The following is an 18,287-nucleotide window of genomic DNA, read 5'->3' as shown; positions in this document are numbered from 1 at the left end:
CCTCAAGGGACTTGTAATTTAATCTTGGTCTGGTATGCTACTTAGACCAGGTGTGGTTACACAAGAAGGAGGCTGCTGCCAGCAACCAGACATTAATATCAATCTCTCTATTTTAGAATAAGTCCAGGAATATGTTAGGCATGGATGTAGTAAAGTAGCCAAGAAAGGGGAAAGCTGCCAGACATCTTTTAAGGTCTCAGAATATTAGGTTTATAATTTAACCTTTCCACAGGATGGTTGTGGAAAGAACAGTGTAACCACATTTTTGTTCCTCGCTTTATTGTAAATGTTTCATAAAAGTTAAAACAATCATCTCACACTAGGAGTAGTATTATTGCCCTTGCTCCTCAAGTTAAAGGATTACCTACTTTTACGATTCTCTTCTAGCATGCTCACGGAAAAACATCCCGAAATTACCTAAGTTTCTCTCCTGTTCTCTTCTGAATTTGTGTAAGTAACCTCAGACATCAGAGTGGATACTAGAAACTAAAAAATCTGAACTTTTCCCAAGTAACCAAATATTTAGCGTTGTGCAGAACCAATAGCCTGGCAAGTGATTGAATTTCTTAGTTTTCATTCAATATTTGTAAAGGCACATTTTTAGTGTTAGAAGCAATACTTAACTTGACACCTTTTTAAAAATTTGCCTGTTCTGTATGCAAGACTATTTATAGCCTAAGATTTATATAAGATCATTCATATAACTCCATGCCATTATTTTCAAATTTCTAACATTAAGTAATTTAATCAGTGTAAATTGAAAATCATACTCAGTGATAAAAATATGTGAAATTATACATCTACATTTTTAAATTTCAAAATATCCCATGTGATTTTGAAAAGTAACTTTATCTTGATATAATCCACTAAATTTTATAACCTATAAAAAAGGAAAAGAACCATGTGCTCTGTAACTATGAACAGCAAACTTCCAAAAACATTCAAAATTTGTATGTGATCTTAAAGGTCACTTTAAAAATATTTTTGGGTAGTGGTGCATGTGTTTTTAAAAGTTGGTTTATCTAGCTACCCCAGTCAGAAATCTTATCAGTACTGGCTAGACATGGTAGCTCAAGCCTGTAATCTTAGCACTTTGGGAGACTGAGGCAGGCTGATCGCTTTGAGCCCAGGAGTTCAAGACTAGCCTGGGCAACATGGCAAAACCCCGTTTCTACAAAAAAATTTAAAAATCCCCACAACTAGCCAAGCAAGTTGGCACACGCCTATAGTCCCTGCTACTCAGGAGGCTGAGGTGGAGGATCGCTTGAGCCCGGCAGGTCCAGGCTGAGTGACACAGGGAGACCCTGTCTTGAAAAAACAATTATTAAAAAAAATCTTGTCAGTCGTATTACACAACTACACATATAGTGGGGACTTAAAAAATATTTGTGGAGGCACTTATGACGTATGGATATTTAATGTGCCTACTGATCTTGAAGAACCTTCTGAATTGCTTTTTAAAAATATTTAAGTATATTAAAACAATTTTATTCCTAGAAAATTGATACAATTTATATGGTTAGAAATATGCTCTTAATCAGAATATTCAGTTAAATAGAATACTTCTTCCCATACTCTTCTGCATAACTGAGAATTTACTGTATTTTAATACTAATACTCCTTTCGATTTATAGAGTATCTTTCAAGATGTGACTTTTTTTCTGTTGGTTGCTGTCAAGTAAATTCTGTTTTATGTAAACATTTTAAAATTATTTTGACGACATTGATTATCTCTCATTTACAGGGATGATATATATCAGTTATAACACAACAAAGAAAAATAGTCCCTCCTCTTGAGGGACTATCATTGCAAAATGTATTCAAAACCATATCCTTACATTTTGCTGAACATGAAAAGTTATAAAGAGTATCTAATTCCACATGAATAAAGATGTTGAATAAATTCAATGGTGACACAACTGGAAGGAACTGATACCTGAGAATCAGACACATGAGAATCACCACGTATTTTTTCAAGAGTTTTAAGTGGACAATATTTGAACAAGTAGCCTAGAGCTTCCTGCTGGCCCTGAAAGCTGGTGTTGTGTGACTGAGCAGATGAAATGTGCTGGGGGGCCATAAGCTCACAGTGACCTCCCCTCACACACACTCCATGCTTTTCTGATCCTGCTGACTTCCAGGAAAGGGATGGCGCCCACTCTCTGGAGTTTCCATGAGACCATTATCTTTTCTATTTGTACTTAACCAATGCAAGTCCTTAGTTCCAACTCTGGACTTCTCTGGGCTCCAGATTAGGACAGGTTATGGAGAGGGATTATGGCCTCCCTCCAAAGAGCTGGTCTCCTTTGAAATGTGGCTCTGAAATATTTTCAAGTCTAGATTTTTTTTTTATTAAGTTTATAATTCTTCCTGGGGACCTCAGTAGGTTTTTAAAGAAAAGAACCAAAGATTGTGGAATAATTCTTATCATGATACTGATTCAATATTTAAGAATTAAAAATAGTATATTTTGCTGTATAATTTTTATCTGTTTTGGGGTACATTTTATCAAGCCATTTGCTTTAGTTAGCAGCCAGATTAACTAAATTTTAATTGCAGCTATGGCAGTAGTTAGTTTTGTGACCTCAGAGAAAGTTTTGTCTCATTTTTTTCCTTGGTAAAAATGAAGAAGTTGAATGGATGATTTATAAGATTCCTTCCAGTTCTAACTTTTGTTATTCTGAATTTGGAATCTTAACAGTGTATTGATTTACTAACCCAATAATATAATCTCTCAGAATAATTTCCATGCTGCTTTTTCCTTCACATTACTAGGATGGAAACATTCATATACCCTCTCTTGTGATCATCTGCTTTAACATTCTTTGTCATTCAGAACCACACGTATGTTAATGAAATTAGAGGTCCAGAATATTACCTTGTTCTGTGACTAGTGGTAATGTTAAGAGTTTGTCACACTGCTGTTTCTCCATCTGCAAAATGACTTAATGATGCTTGACCTGTGTTACACATAGGGTTTGGTAGTATAGATAAAAACTGGATGTCTCACAATAAAGATACAACATAAATTCAAAGGAGTATTTCCAATTATTCAGATAATCTGTGATAGTAACTTCAGTGTCCATAAATCATTCTTGGATCTGTTCTTAAGAACTTCTATTTAAGACTTCTATGTTGCTTAGTGGAAAAAGTTAATTGCAGAAGAAATGTATCTATGTTGAGCAATATAGCCATGTTTCAAGAAGCTCCTCAGCCTCTAAGGCTCAGTAAAAACAGCCCTCCAGAGTGCATAAGAAAATTAAATGGTGGTGGCAAAGATGGAAAAGATTTCCTTTAATACTCTGCCTTCTCTGAAACTTCTAGAGTGATGAAAATGTAGATACTGACTGTGGTGCTGGTTACCATGGTGTATACATTTGTCAAAACACATCAAACTAAGCTGGGTGTGGTGGCACACGCCTGTAGTTACAGCTCCTCTGGAGGATGACGTGGAAGGATCTCTTGAGACAAGGAGTTCGAGCCTGTAGTGCGCTTATGATCGTGCCTATGGATAGCCACTGCACTCCAGCCTGGGCAAGAGAGTAAGAGCATATCTTTAAAAAAACCAAAAACCAAAAAACACGTCAAACTCTACATTTAAAATGGATGCATTCTGTTGAATGTAAATGTAATCAACACAAATAAAGCTGATTAAAGAAAAGGAAAAAAACAAACAAACAAACAGAAAAAACAGCTCTCTGACAAACTGGTAATCAGACAAAAGGAAGTCAGAGGACCTGAATGTTTGTTTCAGAAATAAACCTTGTTCCTTTAGGGAAATCTCGAAACCTCTGTTTCTACCTTCTCTGGTGGGAAAGTGAGATTAAATTATTGCTCTTTTTAGTTTCCGCCCTGCAGTAAGATAAAGTAATATGGTGAAAATGATTCTTAACTTTTTAAGTTTGGGTTGCTTTGAGAAGCTGATAAAAGCTACATTTTTCTCTAGAAAGATGTCATAAAAATTACATACCATTTCAGGGGCTTCACAGCCCTCCCTTCCCCAAATTCATCCATGAAACTCCAGCAAAGAATTCTTGGCTTAGTGTTTTGAAGTGAAAGTTCTATGAACCTAGAATAGTAGGTAAGGGTAGATGAGAAAAAGTTTGTTCTTGTTTTTTTTTTTTTTTTTTTCCCTTAGCCCCTGTCTCTGTGCCGTGGAATGAGAATACACTGTTACACAAAGAAAACAGCCCTTGCTTTTAAGAAACTTTTGATTGAAGTGTAGATACTTCATCACAGACAATTATCATACTCTTGTGGTGTCAAATATTATTATTAGTCTATCAAATTAAGTACTGCCCTAGCTTTGTTGTTACTAGCTCATAGTTTATCTGGGAATGTATCACTTGAAAATTTTGCTGCCAAAATGAATGATTCTAACACCTGGTATTATAATCAAGTACTTACAGTTCTCTTTCTTTCTCCTTCCTCCTATACTCCCTCCACCTCTCTATCTTTTTCTAACACTTCCATCTCATTTGTCTGTTCTCCTCTTCTCCGTCTTTCTTTTTTAGTTCTCTGTCTGGTTTATCTTCTTTCAGTCCTCCCTATTGTCTGCCTTATCTCTCTCTGTGTCTGTCTCTCTCTCTCTCTCTCTGTCTCTCTCTCTCTTCCTTTTCTCCTAAGCTTTCTTCTCTCCATTTTCATCTTCTTTGTGCTCCTGTCTAGGTAAACAGTTAATGTACAGGGAAAACTCTGTATTTAATCAGCCCGAATTACAGTGATCAATTTCTTCCTTTATATTGCCATCAGGAAATGCCTCCTAAGGTGTATTATACTAGTTATGCTTTATTTTCATTGGCTTAGAAGTGCAAGATCTTCTGGGGTGATTGATGTCCCCCAGGGCTATTAAAGTTGCCCAAGTTTGCTTCAGTTGCTCCTGGTTTACTTCAGATTAAGCCTCGAAGAAAGAAAAAATGTAGCTGTGATTATTGCCCTTTTTCTTTTCTTTCCATTTTCCACATGTGGAAGATTGCTTAGTAACCCTTTAGGACCCTTAATGACCCTTTGATGTTGGTCTTTATGGCAGGACCACCAGTAATTGTGGAATGAACACTTCACTTCCACAAAGGATGAAACTCACAGGTCCTGCCTCCCAGAGGGGCTCCAGTCATGGCAAAGCTGAGCTCAAGAACCCACACTGGGTGCCATTGAGCCATGATAAATGGCCCCAGTCATAAATAGTTTATATTTATTGCTAAACAGAAAATATATTTTTCTTCCTTCTTGGGAATAGTTGGGCTACTTGCTTGCTGTTCCTTCTCAGTGAGACTTTTCTCCAAATAGGAACAGTGAATGATGATGTTGAGCTATAAGGCATACCTGAATTTCACCTTGTAGTAGGATTAATAGTAATTCCACTAGTGGCCCTTCTAATTAATTTCTCCCATCCTTTCACAGAACCATGACGGCAGCATCGACTTCCGAGAGTATGTGATTGGCCTGGCTGTCTTGTGCAACCCTGCCAATACAGAGGAGATCATCCAGGTGGCATTTAAGGTAATGTCAGCCCCATTGAAAGCATCTTGGTCTGCCTTGTAAACAAGTGTTGACTCTAAGTGTATTATTTGGAAATCAGTGAATCTATTACATGATTTTATAGATCTGCTGTGACATGTACAGGACAATAATGTGATTAAATCAGTTGCTACTGAGAATAAAGAAAACACAAGCATTTGTTTACACAAAAAGTCTCTAGAAGTAGCCTAATGAACAGCATCAAGATTGAAGAGCAGGAGATTTCACAAGCTAACTTAAAAAATTATTTCTTTTCAGCTTCCCCATTTTGAAGCCCCAAAGGGGAAATTTATAAATAAACACCACCTGTCACTAGTCATCCTAATTCACTCTCTGGAAAGTTCTGATCTATCCTTATTTTCTCATTCTGTATGTCAGTGATATTTTCAGTGGTACTTTTTTTAAATGACATTTGTTTTGTCATTGTGGCATCAAGTGAACACCATCATAAATGTCCCAAGTTCCCACCCCTCATGGCTTTCTGTAGTATCGCATATATTTTCACAGCAATACAGGGGTCTAAATTGGGAGCTGATGAATAAAATTCATATCCCTGGTTCCCACAGAGCTTGATGAAAGTTTGAATTTTGAGGACCATTTACTTACAAGTGCAAAAGAAGAGGGAAGAATACATTCCCAAAATGTGGGTTCTGTTCTGAGAATAAAGGGGCTTCATCTAATCAGTATGTTTAAATATGATATGCCCTTTTAGTTCTAAGGTCGTCTCTCAAGTAAAAGAGAAACTTGATTTCTCTCGTTGTCTTGCTAAGCTGTGTATATTTGCCCTTGTTGTACAGCCACGTAGTTCCCTTGCTTTCGTCCAGCAGGAGAGCTGCAGACCTTCTCTGTTTCTGTTTTCTTTTTTTCTTTTTTTTTTTCTGAGACGGAGTCTCACTCTGTTGCCCAGGCTGGAGTGCAGTGGCGCAATCTCGGCTCACTGCAAGTTCCACCTCCCAGGTTCACGCTGTTCTCCTGCCTCAGCCTCCCGAGTAGCTGGGACTACAGGTGCCCACCACCACGCCTGGCTAATTTTTTGTATTTTTCATAGAGACACGGTTTCACCATGTTAGCCAGGATGGTCTTGGTCTCCTGACCTCATGATCCGCCCGCCTCGGTCTCCCAAAGTGCTGGGATTACAGGTGTGAGCCACCGCGCCTGGCCTTCTGTTTCTGTTTTCTACTCATCTTTTCCTGACTTTCTTGGAGAAGAATGTCTCCCTGCATTTCCAAGAAGTCTTTTCCCCCTCTATTATCTAGAAAGACTTTCTTCTTCCAAGAGTTCATTTCTTATGTCTTAGAGGCCACTTGGGATGAGCCTTAGGAATTTTCATGTGCACTATCATTGATAGAAGAGCCCCTGAGTTTACTTTTTATTTCAGATTGGTTTAAACTGAGTTAACTGCTAGGCCTGTAAAGAACCTAAATGGTTGATGCTTAGCAGATGGTCATAAGGCAAGGGCCAGACTTTTTCCAAAGTTTAAATCCTTCAGCTTTTACAGACTTATTCATCATAAAACCTAAAATTACACACATAGCTAACTTATTCTGATCTAGATAGTTCTGTTTCTGTTTGGGGATTGTATGTGTAATTGTAAGTTTAGTTGAGCAAATGGTCATTTTTGGTTTACCAATGAAAGACCTGATACAAAATTTGGCCTTTAATCACAGTAATTACGTTTCGAAAGAAGCTGTGAGATTTTTATCTAGCTTAGACCTTGGTTTGGGGAAGGGGAAGGGAAGAAAGGAAGGCTTAAAACTATAATTACCTTTTTTTTTCAGTAAGGCAAGAATTATGCTTTACATTGGTTATTTTTTAACCCTCCTTTTCAAATGTGTTTTATGTTTTGGAAGTGTTTTTGCATACTTTTTATTTAGTACTATCCTTTTAGATATAGGATTCTTTTACACACTTTTATTTGGATAGCACTTCACAGTTAATTTCCCATCTTTTATCTTATTTCACCTTCACAGTGACACTTAGAGGTAGAATAGTAGTCAGGATTCTTCATTTGCAAGCAGTAAGATAGACTGGCTGACTGACGCCAAAGTGGAATTATTTGTAAGGCCAGGGAGTAGACTCAAGGGAAAACTCACAGCCAGGCAGATTCAGAGGTCTTGGCTGCAGGAATATCCTTACACCCTCCCTGGGCACTGCAGTTAAAATGAGCAAACTTCAACTCTGTTCATAATACACATTTCAGGGAGGGTCCAGCTGGTCTTGGGCCATGTGCTTGATGGGAAAGACAGAATGTTTTCATTAAGATTCCACATTATTCTGTGCAATGGGGAGATATCAGTCCCCATTTCAAAGGAAACTGAGGTGTTAAACTTTCTACCAGAGTCCGGATCATGCATGGGGTTTACCTTAGATCTAGGAACTTTGTAGTGGGTAGTGACGAGCAAGTGAGGGAAATTGAAGAGTTTAGTGAGAGGAGTTATGGCAAAGGGCACATATAGAAGAAATAAAAGTCTCTAGTATGGACCATGTAAAAGGAACTTACACAGAAGTGAGAGACAACAAAGCACCAAACCTGGCAAGAATTTAGACTGTTCAGATGAGTTGGTGCAAACTGTTTAGAAATGGAAGGCCTCTGAAGAAAGCTTAGAGCTTGTGAGGAGGGAGCTATGACTGAGTCCCAGCAATTACTGTGTGAAGTCCAAGGCACATGAAGAGCCTGAGGTCTACAGCTTGTGAAAACAGATGCCAATTCACTTTTCACTTTTCAACTATTGTATCTCCTAACTAGGGACTGAGTGGTAAGAAATGGAATTGAGACCAGAGCTTTGTCTGCTGGGGCAACAAATCTCAATTTCAAGTTACATTTTTTTTATTCTCCTACCCTTTAGGGACCATTAAAACATGATTCAGTATTTGCTTATTATTTTTTTCATAGTTATCACCCCTTATCTAATACCTGTTTTTCTCCGTTTTTGATCTTGTATTTGGTCAGAAGTAGAAATCTCAACATCAGGAACTCTAGATATTATCTGCCTGGATTTGGATGCCCCCTGTACTACTTGCAAGTGGTGTGACCTTGGGAAAAGTTACCTAACTTCCTTGTGCCTCAGCTTTCCCATCTGTAAGATAGGACTGACAGTGGCACCTACCATAAGACTATTGTGAGGGTTGAGTGAGTTAATACATGTAAAGTGATTTGAACACTTTTGATCAGTGCTTATAAAAAGTAAGTACTCATATAATTAAAAATTCTTAAGACCCAGGAGAGGATTTTGAATATGGAATATTAATTATCCATCAGTTATCCTTATTTGGTTGCATGACTTTCAGTCTACTCCACTCTACTGCCTTTTCCCCTCCTCCTAAAACATATTCAGTCTCTCCCTTCCTAAAATAACCTCTTTTGTGCTTGGGTACTACCCCGATTATCTCTTTCCCTTTGTTTCATAATTTCTTAAAATGAAGAGTCCATATTTCTTGCCTCTGCTTTTCACTTCTATTCATCTCATGATTCCCATTACAATCTGGCTTCCGGTCCCCTGAAATTGTTTACTAAAGTCATCAGGATCCTCTGATAATCAAATCCAACAAACGGTTTTGCTTCTTGCTTGGCCTTCCTATGGCATTTTGCTCTGTTGGCCCTTACCACTGTTAGCATCTCTTTCTCTTTCCTGAACACACCCCCTTAGCTTCTAAGATGCATGCTCCTATTTCCTGGTTCTCTTGTCTGGCTGCTGCTTCTAAGCCTTTTCTGTCAGTTCCTCTTCACTACTCATACCTCAACTGTTGCTGTTCCCAGGCCTTGCTTTACTTTGTGCATTCTCTACAGATAAGCTGAAACATGCCTATAGTTTCCATGTTTACCCAAATTCATATCTCAAGACTCCTCAGTTTCCTAAACTGATATTCTGAATCTCTTATTTACTCCTGGAACCTCTGATTCAAATTTAACCTATCTAGATCTAATTCTTGATCTCATTGGCACTTGTTCTGTTTTCCCACTTCGGTTAATGTAATCAGCTTTCACCCAGTTGCCTAAGCTAGAAGATATCATTTTTACTTCTGTCCTTTCCATCACTACAGACCCCTTATTGATATGCAAGTCTTGTCTTTGCTTTTTATGAATTCTATCCCTTCCTATCCTTCCTACATCTCAAAATCAGACTCTTAATTGGTTTTCCTGCCTCTGGTTTTATCAACCTCTTGCTCCCAATTCATCCTCCATACTCTGCCTCAAAGTTTTCTCAGTTCTCATGGGATCACACTACCTTCACTCCCATTATAATCCTACAGGATTTGGTGAGGAATTATATATACACCATGATCTGATTCCTGTTTGTCTCTATCTCCTGACTGGAGCCCCAAGCAATCACTTGCCATTCCCTGTATATTCTGGGAACTTCTCTTAATGTTCTAAGACCCAACTCAAATGTCAACTCCTGTGAAGCCTTCTTGGACCTCTCTGGGTAGGATTCATTATGTTCCCCATGGAGCTCCCCTGTTATGTGCCATCAGTATAGCTCCTGTTTTAATCCTGTCTCTCTCAACCATCAAGCTACAGGTGTTGTGAGGGTAGCAGAGATGATACTTTCTTAATATACATATTTCTAGCCCGTGCCACAGTAGATGTTTGAATTATTAAAGACTTTATGTTTCTAAGATTATTCCCTACCACTATGACCCTGAGGGAACTAATTCTTACATTTTATTTTCTTCAGCTCTTTGATGTTGATGAGGATGGCTACATAACAGAGGAAGAGTTCTCTACCATTCTACAGGCTTCCCTTGGAGTGCCTGACCTTGATGTTTCTGGTCTCTTCAAGGAAATAGCCCAAGGGGACTCAATTTCCTATGGTGAGTAGGCAATTTGGCCTCCTGACTTAGTTTACAAGGAGGGCATCGAGACTATGGACTGATGATCAAGAGTGCTGTTTGTCTTAACTAATTACATTAATAATAGACATAATAGTAATAATGATGACCACAGTAATAATAGTAGTAATGGCATAATAGTAATAGCTAATTATTGAGGACTTATATGCTAGGCACTCTTCTAAACATTTTATATATATTAACCCATTTAACCTTTATAGCAAGCCTATCTAATCGGTATTCTTAATTATTCTTATTTTACTAAGATGCAAAGAATTTAAGTAACTTATCTAAGATAATTTAGCTAAAGAACATCAGAACCACAATTCAAAAACCAAAACAGTTTGGCTTTGGAGCCTGCACTATTGACTCTATACTTTAGTGCTCTCACTGTAAAGTGTGTCAGTGTGGCCAGGCAAAACTGAACAAGTAAACCAAATAGGTTGCAACTATAGTAAAGGAACATGGACTGAGGCACCAACAATAATAGTAGCTAAACCATTTATTGATGTTTACTATTAGTGACCTATGTAACTTTTCACATTCCTTGTCTCATGCCATCTTGCTAGCAGCGCCTGTGAGTTAGGGTCTATCAGGGAGAAAGACCTTGTGGCAAAGTGGCAGGTCTATCCATCAGTAACTGTCTTTTCTCTTGATGACTCAAGTCCACCCATCAAAACAAGTTGCACTGGGCTGAAGTTTCTCTATATTCACAGTGTAGTTGTTGAGAAACACACCTCAATGGAGAGGCCAAGATAATTGTTTCCCCATCTTGGGTTTGATGTGGTCATGGATGTCAAGCTGGCTTATCTTCCCCAGTCTTTCACCTGAGGCTGGAGGGAGACTCCTCTTTAATTACTCTTTCCTTATGGTGTTCAAGAGTTTCAGCTTGTTAACTTTCATGGGATGGGAAAAGTAGATCACATACTTCTCTTACTTTTAATTACTGTCATTTAGATAATTAAATGCCTAGAGCACTTAATCTATTGAGTTCATTTGAAAAAATAGCATAAAATGGGAAGTATAAATACTGAAATGAAACTTATGAGTCATAAACTCATTTATACTAATTCTTCCCTGGCTATTTTCTTTTCATAAGTAAGACTATTACTCTAAACTACTAAATTTTGAAAAACTATTGGAATAACTACTTCAGTGGAAGCTAATACTAAAAATGATTTGTAGAAAACCCATTATAACCTGTTGATTTAAGTAATTTTGCAGGGAAATCTGCTTTGTTTTTTGGAGTTCAACCTTTTTCTTTGCAGAATATAGAATATCTCCCCTTATTCTGCAAATAGGCAAATCTGCTATTTTTTTCAAGCATGTTTGAAGTATTTAAGTATAATTTTGTTTAAAAAGTAGATATTGATATCTGTCATGAATGTGACCATTTAAATTGTTTAAATGTGATCCTTTAAATCAGGGGTTCCCAACCCTTGGGCCATGGACCGGTACTGATCTGTGGCCGTTAGGAACAGAGTTGCACAGCAGGAGGTGAGTGGCAGGCGAGTGAGCATTATTGCCTGAACTCTGCCTCCTGTCTGATCAGTGGAGGCGTTAGATTCTCGTCGGAGTGCATGAATCCTATTGTGAACTGCGCATGCGAGGGATCTAGGTTGCATGCTCCTTATAAGAATCCAGTCCCTGATGATCTGAGGTTGAACAGTTTCATTCTGAAACCATCTCCTCCATCCCCTTTACCATCCATGGAAAAATTGTCTTCCATGAAACCAGTCCCTGATGCCAAAATGGCTGGGGACTGCTGCCTTAAATTACTTTATTTTCAGTTTTCTGTTATCTAAATTAATGCTCAAATTCCACGTAGAGTCAATCACAGGACTTCTAGAAATGAGTTACTCTTTAATGCCACTGACATCCCAACAGAAAATCTTGATCTTTTGGCCATAGCACAAGTCTTGAAATTAAAGTTCTTGGTTTCAGTAAATCAACTGTCATGCTCACTTATCTTCAAAGTCACTTAAGTCTTCTATGTGTCTCTGTCATTGAAACAGACTCATGTAGATGAAACTTTATTTTTATTTTTTTCTATAATGTATCCCTAGAAACTAGAAACTTTATTTTGGAAGTTAATAAAGAACAATTAGTAGTTTGCCTGATTTAGAAATAAAAAGTGGTTTATTAATGCAAAACAACATTGCAATTGCAAATAATGATTTGGGTTCAATCTGGTGACTTCCTCATCACTAAGACCTGTTTGTATATTTGTTTTTTTTGAGATAGGGTCTCACTCTGTTGCCCAGGCTGGAGTGCAATGGCATGATCACAGGTCACTGCAGACTAAGACCTTTTATATTCAAGAGTAAGGTAGTCTAATGTGTCATGACGCAGACCCTTGCTTATCAGAGGATTTTTAAAAAGTAAATGGATAGAAATAGGACATTAAATTTATTTAAATTTAAACATTAAAGTTAAAATTATTTTATTATAGAGCCAAATGGCAACTAATCCAAAGACCATGCTGTCTTTGCTGTAATAAGCTCAATAAAGTTTTATCCACCCAAAAGTAGAGAGTAGAAGGATTTAAAAATAGAAGACAGAATAATATTTCAGAAACTCCAGGTTACTGGAGGATTGAGGTTCAAATCCTGATAATTAACTAAGCCTTTTATAGCCCTATCCCAGCTTCTAAAACACTTGAGATAAAAAGAACTCCTCTACTTGGAGGTCTTGTGGTATGATTATTATATATTGTACACTTTCCTATCCATTATTGATTATAAATCAAGGCTCAGCTTTTTAAGACTGTTTTTCTGTACCAGAGTTAAGGGCTCAAATAATTCTAAAAACCAGTTATAGAAAGTGGTGGGTAATAGAATTTTTAAAACATTTTTTAAATTGCTAGAAATAACAAAAATACAGAAAACTAAATAAAACATATAACGCACAATGAAGTTTTATAAAGTGAACACCTGTGTAACTACCATTCAAGTCAAGAAATAGAGCTTTTCCACAACTCCAGAAACCTCTGTGTGCCCTTTCCCAACCACACCTCTACCTCTCTCTTAAAGAAGAGGGTTGTTATCCTGACTTAAAAAGGAATCTCTGCCTTGCTTTATTTTACTTTAACAGTTCACCCCTAAAGTATGTCTCTTTAAATATTAAATTTTAGTTTTGTCTAAGTTTTTGAACTTTATATAAATAGACTGATACAATTATGTGTTACTTTATATCTTGCTTTTTTCATTAAACATTATGGCTTTAAGATTAATCCACATTGTGACTACTAGCTGTTCATTCATTTTCATTGCCTTATAGCCTTATGTTCCATGAGTATGACACAATTTATTTATGCATTTCTACTGTTGATGGACATCCAAGTTGTTTTTATTTTTTATCTATTATAAATAATGTTGCTGTGAACATTCTCATGCATGTCTCTCAGAGTACAATATGCACAAATTTCTCTAGGATACATACCTCAGAGTAGAATTAATGGGTCAAAGAGTATGTATATCTTCAACTTGACTAAATAATGGAAAAACTATCTCCCAAAGTGGTTGTACAACTTTTATTTTCATCAGCAATATTCGTGTGTTGAGTAGTAGAATTTTGCAATAATTGCATTATTAGAGTCATTTATTAATCTGCATCATGTCAAAAGAAGATTCACCCCAACTTATTGGATTTTTTTTCTTTCTCTTCTAGAGGAATTTAAAAGTTTTGCCTTAAGGCATCCAGAATATGCTAAGATATTTACAACATACCTAGACCTCCAGACGTGCCATGTGTTTTCATTACCAAAAGAAGTCCAGACAACCCCCTCCATTGCCAGTAATAAAGTCAGCCCTGAAAAGCATGAAGAGAGTGCCTCAGACAAAAAAGATGACTGAAAGCAGTATTTCCAATAAGGAAAACACAGTAGCTTTTGCTTGAAATTGTAAAGGCACTTATTGATAATACTTTTAATGTGTTGGTAATGATGTTTAAAATTGAAAGATTTTTTAAATAAAAATGATAGATTTTCTTACTAAAAATGTTTTTATTAACCTTGCTTTTATTGGAAAAAATCAAGCAATATTTCTTTTTCTTTTATATTATATCGTACTTTACTGATTCGTTTACTGGTGATACATATGTTTTTATGGATTTTCCGGTTTAATTTGCATATACAAATGAATGCAATGGTCTTACTATTGGTGAGGATTGAGCAACCTTATATAAAGTTTTAAAAATATAAACACTTTTTAATCTACTTTCCTCTAAAAATCAATAATATTCTATTATTTCTAATCCTTTTCCATTTGGGAAATAAGAATGAAGAATCTGAGAATTTTACATCTATAACTTTAAAGATTCATTTTCCATTTAAATTTCAGTGTCTTGGATCACTGAATATGGGAAGGGAGAGCTTCATTAATTAGATGCAACTTCTTAAGAACTTATATTCTCTTTAACATACATCTCTATTGTAGTTTTTTTCTCTTTTGTTTTTTGAGGTGGAGTCTTACTCTGTCACTTAGGCTGGAGTGCAGTGGTGCGATCTTGGCTCACTGCAACCTCCACCTCCCGGGTTCAAGTGATTCTCATGCCTCAGACTCCCGAGTAGCTGGGATTACACGTGCCCACCACCACACCCACTAATTTTTATATTTTTAGTAGAGATGTGGTTTTGCCATGTTGGCCAGGCTGGTTTCGAACTCCTGACCTCAGGTGATCCACCCATCTCAGCCTCCCAAAGTGCTGGGATCACAGGCGTGAGCCACCGTGCCTGGCCTGTTGTAGATTTTCTTAACTACTTGCTAAGGAAATCATATCCTTTTACATGAACTACAGGTTTAGAACTTGGTTTTAAGACAACTGCTATGGCCCGAGGGTAAATGGGAATTGCCTTATTGAAGGTAACGTTGATTGGCTAATGAGAAAATGAATTGTTTGCCACAGAGTTGAATTTAATTTGAGTTAGATAGTTCAGAATGTAGCACTTGCCCTATAAATGAATCAGATTTGTTCTATTTATATCATATTAGAATTAATATATTATCTTCCAAGTGGGAATTTTATTTTGTTAAGTAGACTCTCAAATTTTAGAACTTGGGTGAAGTATCTTCACAGAAAACACAAATGGTTTCAAAGTATCACCCAAAACTAGGGAATCAAAAAACCTACTTTATTAATGCAAGACCACAATTTAAGACCCAGGCAGGAATCCAACAGCAACATTTTTCCTGTAGGTTAAGCAATAATTTTTCTGAATTGCCATTTTTAATGGGTCTCATACATGCATATTGCTAATATCATTCACGTTTGAGATTTTCAACAAAGAACCAATTTATTAATATAATGTACAAGAATAGTTGGCTTATTTTCTGAATTCAGTCTTTGAAATAAAACTCCTTGTTTTGGCTGTGTTTCTGAATGTATTGGTGATTCACCTCCAAGCTAATTTTTTAAAGTCATTTTTGAAGTTGGGAAGTCTCATGAGAGATGTTGAAGTATGTGTTTAATCAAGAGTCATGATTTCAAACTAGTTTTACATATGAAGCAGTTAGTGTTCTAATTTAATGAGTAAATGTGTGTTTGGATAATTAAATACCTGAAAATTTTATCCTTAGGTATATGTAATTATTTGCCTCTTATATGTCTTAAAGTTATTTAAACAAGGTGTTCAATGAGCCAAAATAATTGTTTAAGTAATTAGAACAGTATGTCTTTATCATAGTGTCTGTCATATGCAATGAATGTATGTAATACTAAAAAATCATGACTTTTATCAAAGAAAAACCACACATTAATCCTATTAATCATGAAAGCATAGCACTGTAAATTAAAGGTTTTCTATGACGCTCTTGAAAGTGATCCCACTGCTTTTCTGTTTTAGAATAATATTTTATGCTCTTTATTTCCATTTCTGTGAATGTGATATTTCTATTTTGTGATTATGTTACTGAATAAACAAACTTGCTACATAAAATTCTTAGCAATTAAAAAAATTCTGGTTCTGCCATTTTGTCTTGAATGTAATATACCTTTTTAGTATCATGTTTACATATTTATGAATATGATTTATCATCTTTGTTTGCATTAAGCTTTATGAAATGTCAGAAATAGTTTTACTCTAATGAAAAACTCAAATTTTGCCAAAAGTAGCAATATTCTTATAGACATTGAATTTTAACTGGTTGAATTTTATATAGTAACACAAGTCATGATCATCAATATTATTGCAGACCAGGACTCTGCTTATATGCCTTGCTAATAACAAAGATTTCTTTCACAGAGGCTTTTCTCCTCTTAAGATTTAAAGTAAGAATTACATTTTATTAAGTCAGTTAAATGCACCATGGTTTCATATAATAATATAAAAAAATACTCTTTGAAGTGAGAAATATTTTATCCTAAAACCTCGAAACCATAAAAATTCAATTGAAACAGTTCTGTTGAAGGATAATGACATACTGACTGCTTATAGACCAAGTTGCTCGCATTATGTGTGTTTAGTCCTCCTCTGCCGCTGCTTTTAGAGCCTTATAAGGCTGAGTGTGATGATAATGCTAGCTCTTATGGATATTTAAAGGAGACTGCCTCCCTTTTAGAAGACATCTGTTCTACTCTCTGCATGAGGCACAGCAGTAAAGCTATCTGATTCCCAGAATCAGAACTCTCACCTTCAAACTATTACCGAATGCAAGGTGGTTCATTGAAGGCTATTAATTGATGCTCAAATAGAAGGGCATTGACTATATTGGTACAGATGGACTCTACTACAAAAGTCTTTGGGTATTTGTTTCTTATATAGAAAATGCTAACATGGATAGAAAGATACTGGTACAAGACCATTCCCGGGAAAGCAGACTTTTTACATTTGTTTCCTTTTCTGCGCATTTGAATGAACGCCTCAAGTTTTTGTTAAATTGTTATATCAGAGTGATAAATAAGTGCTATGGCTTGATAGAGGTGAAACTCTTCATATATATTCAAAATACGTATCACAAACTTTGGTAAATAGGATAGTAATCTGAAGAACTTTTGCCCTTTTTACCTCATTTACTGTAACTCTTGTTCCTAGGTAATCGTTCTCTCCCAACAAACCTCTCAAGTGTCTGTGTAACAACCAACATGTTCTAACAAATTGTCTCCATTGCACTTCAGCCAGCTCCCTATTTTTTATAACGTATTAACTTTATCATTTTCTTATTTTGAAGGAACCTATGCACATTAGCAAAATTAAAAAGGTAGAGAAAAATATAAACAGAAAAAATTAAGTTTACTTCTACCACTTTAAATCAACTATTACCAATTTTACACATATTTTACTCCATCTTTTTTCAAAGTTTCTTACATTTTCAAAACAACAATGTGTATATGCTGTTTTATATTCTACTTTTTCACTTATAGCATAACATTTTTCAATGTCATTAAAATTCTCTGCAAATGTAAATTTTAAAAAGTGTACCTACTGTTTTTTGGAAATCTGTAACAAACTATGTGCAATCATTCTTCTAATATTAAACATACTGTGTCTAGAATTTATTTCTTCTGGTGGGTTCTTGGTCTTGCTGACTTCAAGAATGAAGCCGCGGATTTCATGGTGAGTGTTACAGCTCTTAAACGTGGTGTGTCCCGAGGTGGTGGTTCCTCCTTGTGGGTTCCTGGTCTCGCTGACTTCAAGAATGAAGCTGCAGACCTCACAGTGAGTGTTACAGCTCTTAAAGTTGGTGCGAACCCAAAGAGTGAGCAGCAGCAAGATTTCTTGTGAAGAGCAAAAGAATAGAGCTTCCACAGTGTGGAAGGTGACCCGAGCCGGTCGCCACTATTTGCCCAGGTGGCCAATTTTTATTCCTTTATTTGGCCCCACCTAGGTCCTGCTGATTGGTCCATCTTACAGAGTGCTGATTGGTCCATTTTTACAGAATGCTGATTGGTGCATTTACAATCCTCTAGCTAGACACAGAGTGCTGATTGGTGCATTTACAATC

General features: G+C 36.4%; 1 protein-coding gene across 1 annotated transcript in view; it reads left to right on the top strand.

Moving 5' to 3' along the window:
- Positions 1–17,840, top strand: part of LPCAT2 (lysophosphatidylcholine acyltransferase 2) — an 80,535-nt gene extending 62,695 nt beyond the window's left edge. Inside the window, exons 12-14 of the mRNA XM_003916884.5 lie at positions 5,401–5,499; positions 10,194–10,329; positions 14,017–17,840. Coding sequence (XP_003916933.2) covers positions 5,401–5,499; positions 10,194–10,329; positions 14,017–14,201 — 420 coding nt within the window. The 3' untranslated portion in view covers positions 14,202–17,840. The remainder of the gene's footprint in view (positions 1–5,400; positions 5,500–10,193; positions 10,330–14,016) is intronic.
- The last annotated feature ends 447 nt before the right edge of the window (positions 17,841–18,287 follow it).

This window comes from Papio anubis, chromosome 18, assembly GCF_008728515.1.
Source record: "Papio anubis isolate 15944 chromosome 18, Panubis1.0, whole genome shotgun sequence".
Lineage (NCBI taxonomy): Eukaryota > Metazoa > Chordata > Mammalia > Primates > Cercopithecidae > Papio > Papio anubis.
The sequence above is the reverse complement of the archived record's forward strand: the minus strand, read 5'-3'. Positions and strand labels throughout refer to the sequence as shown.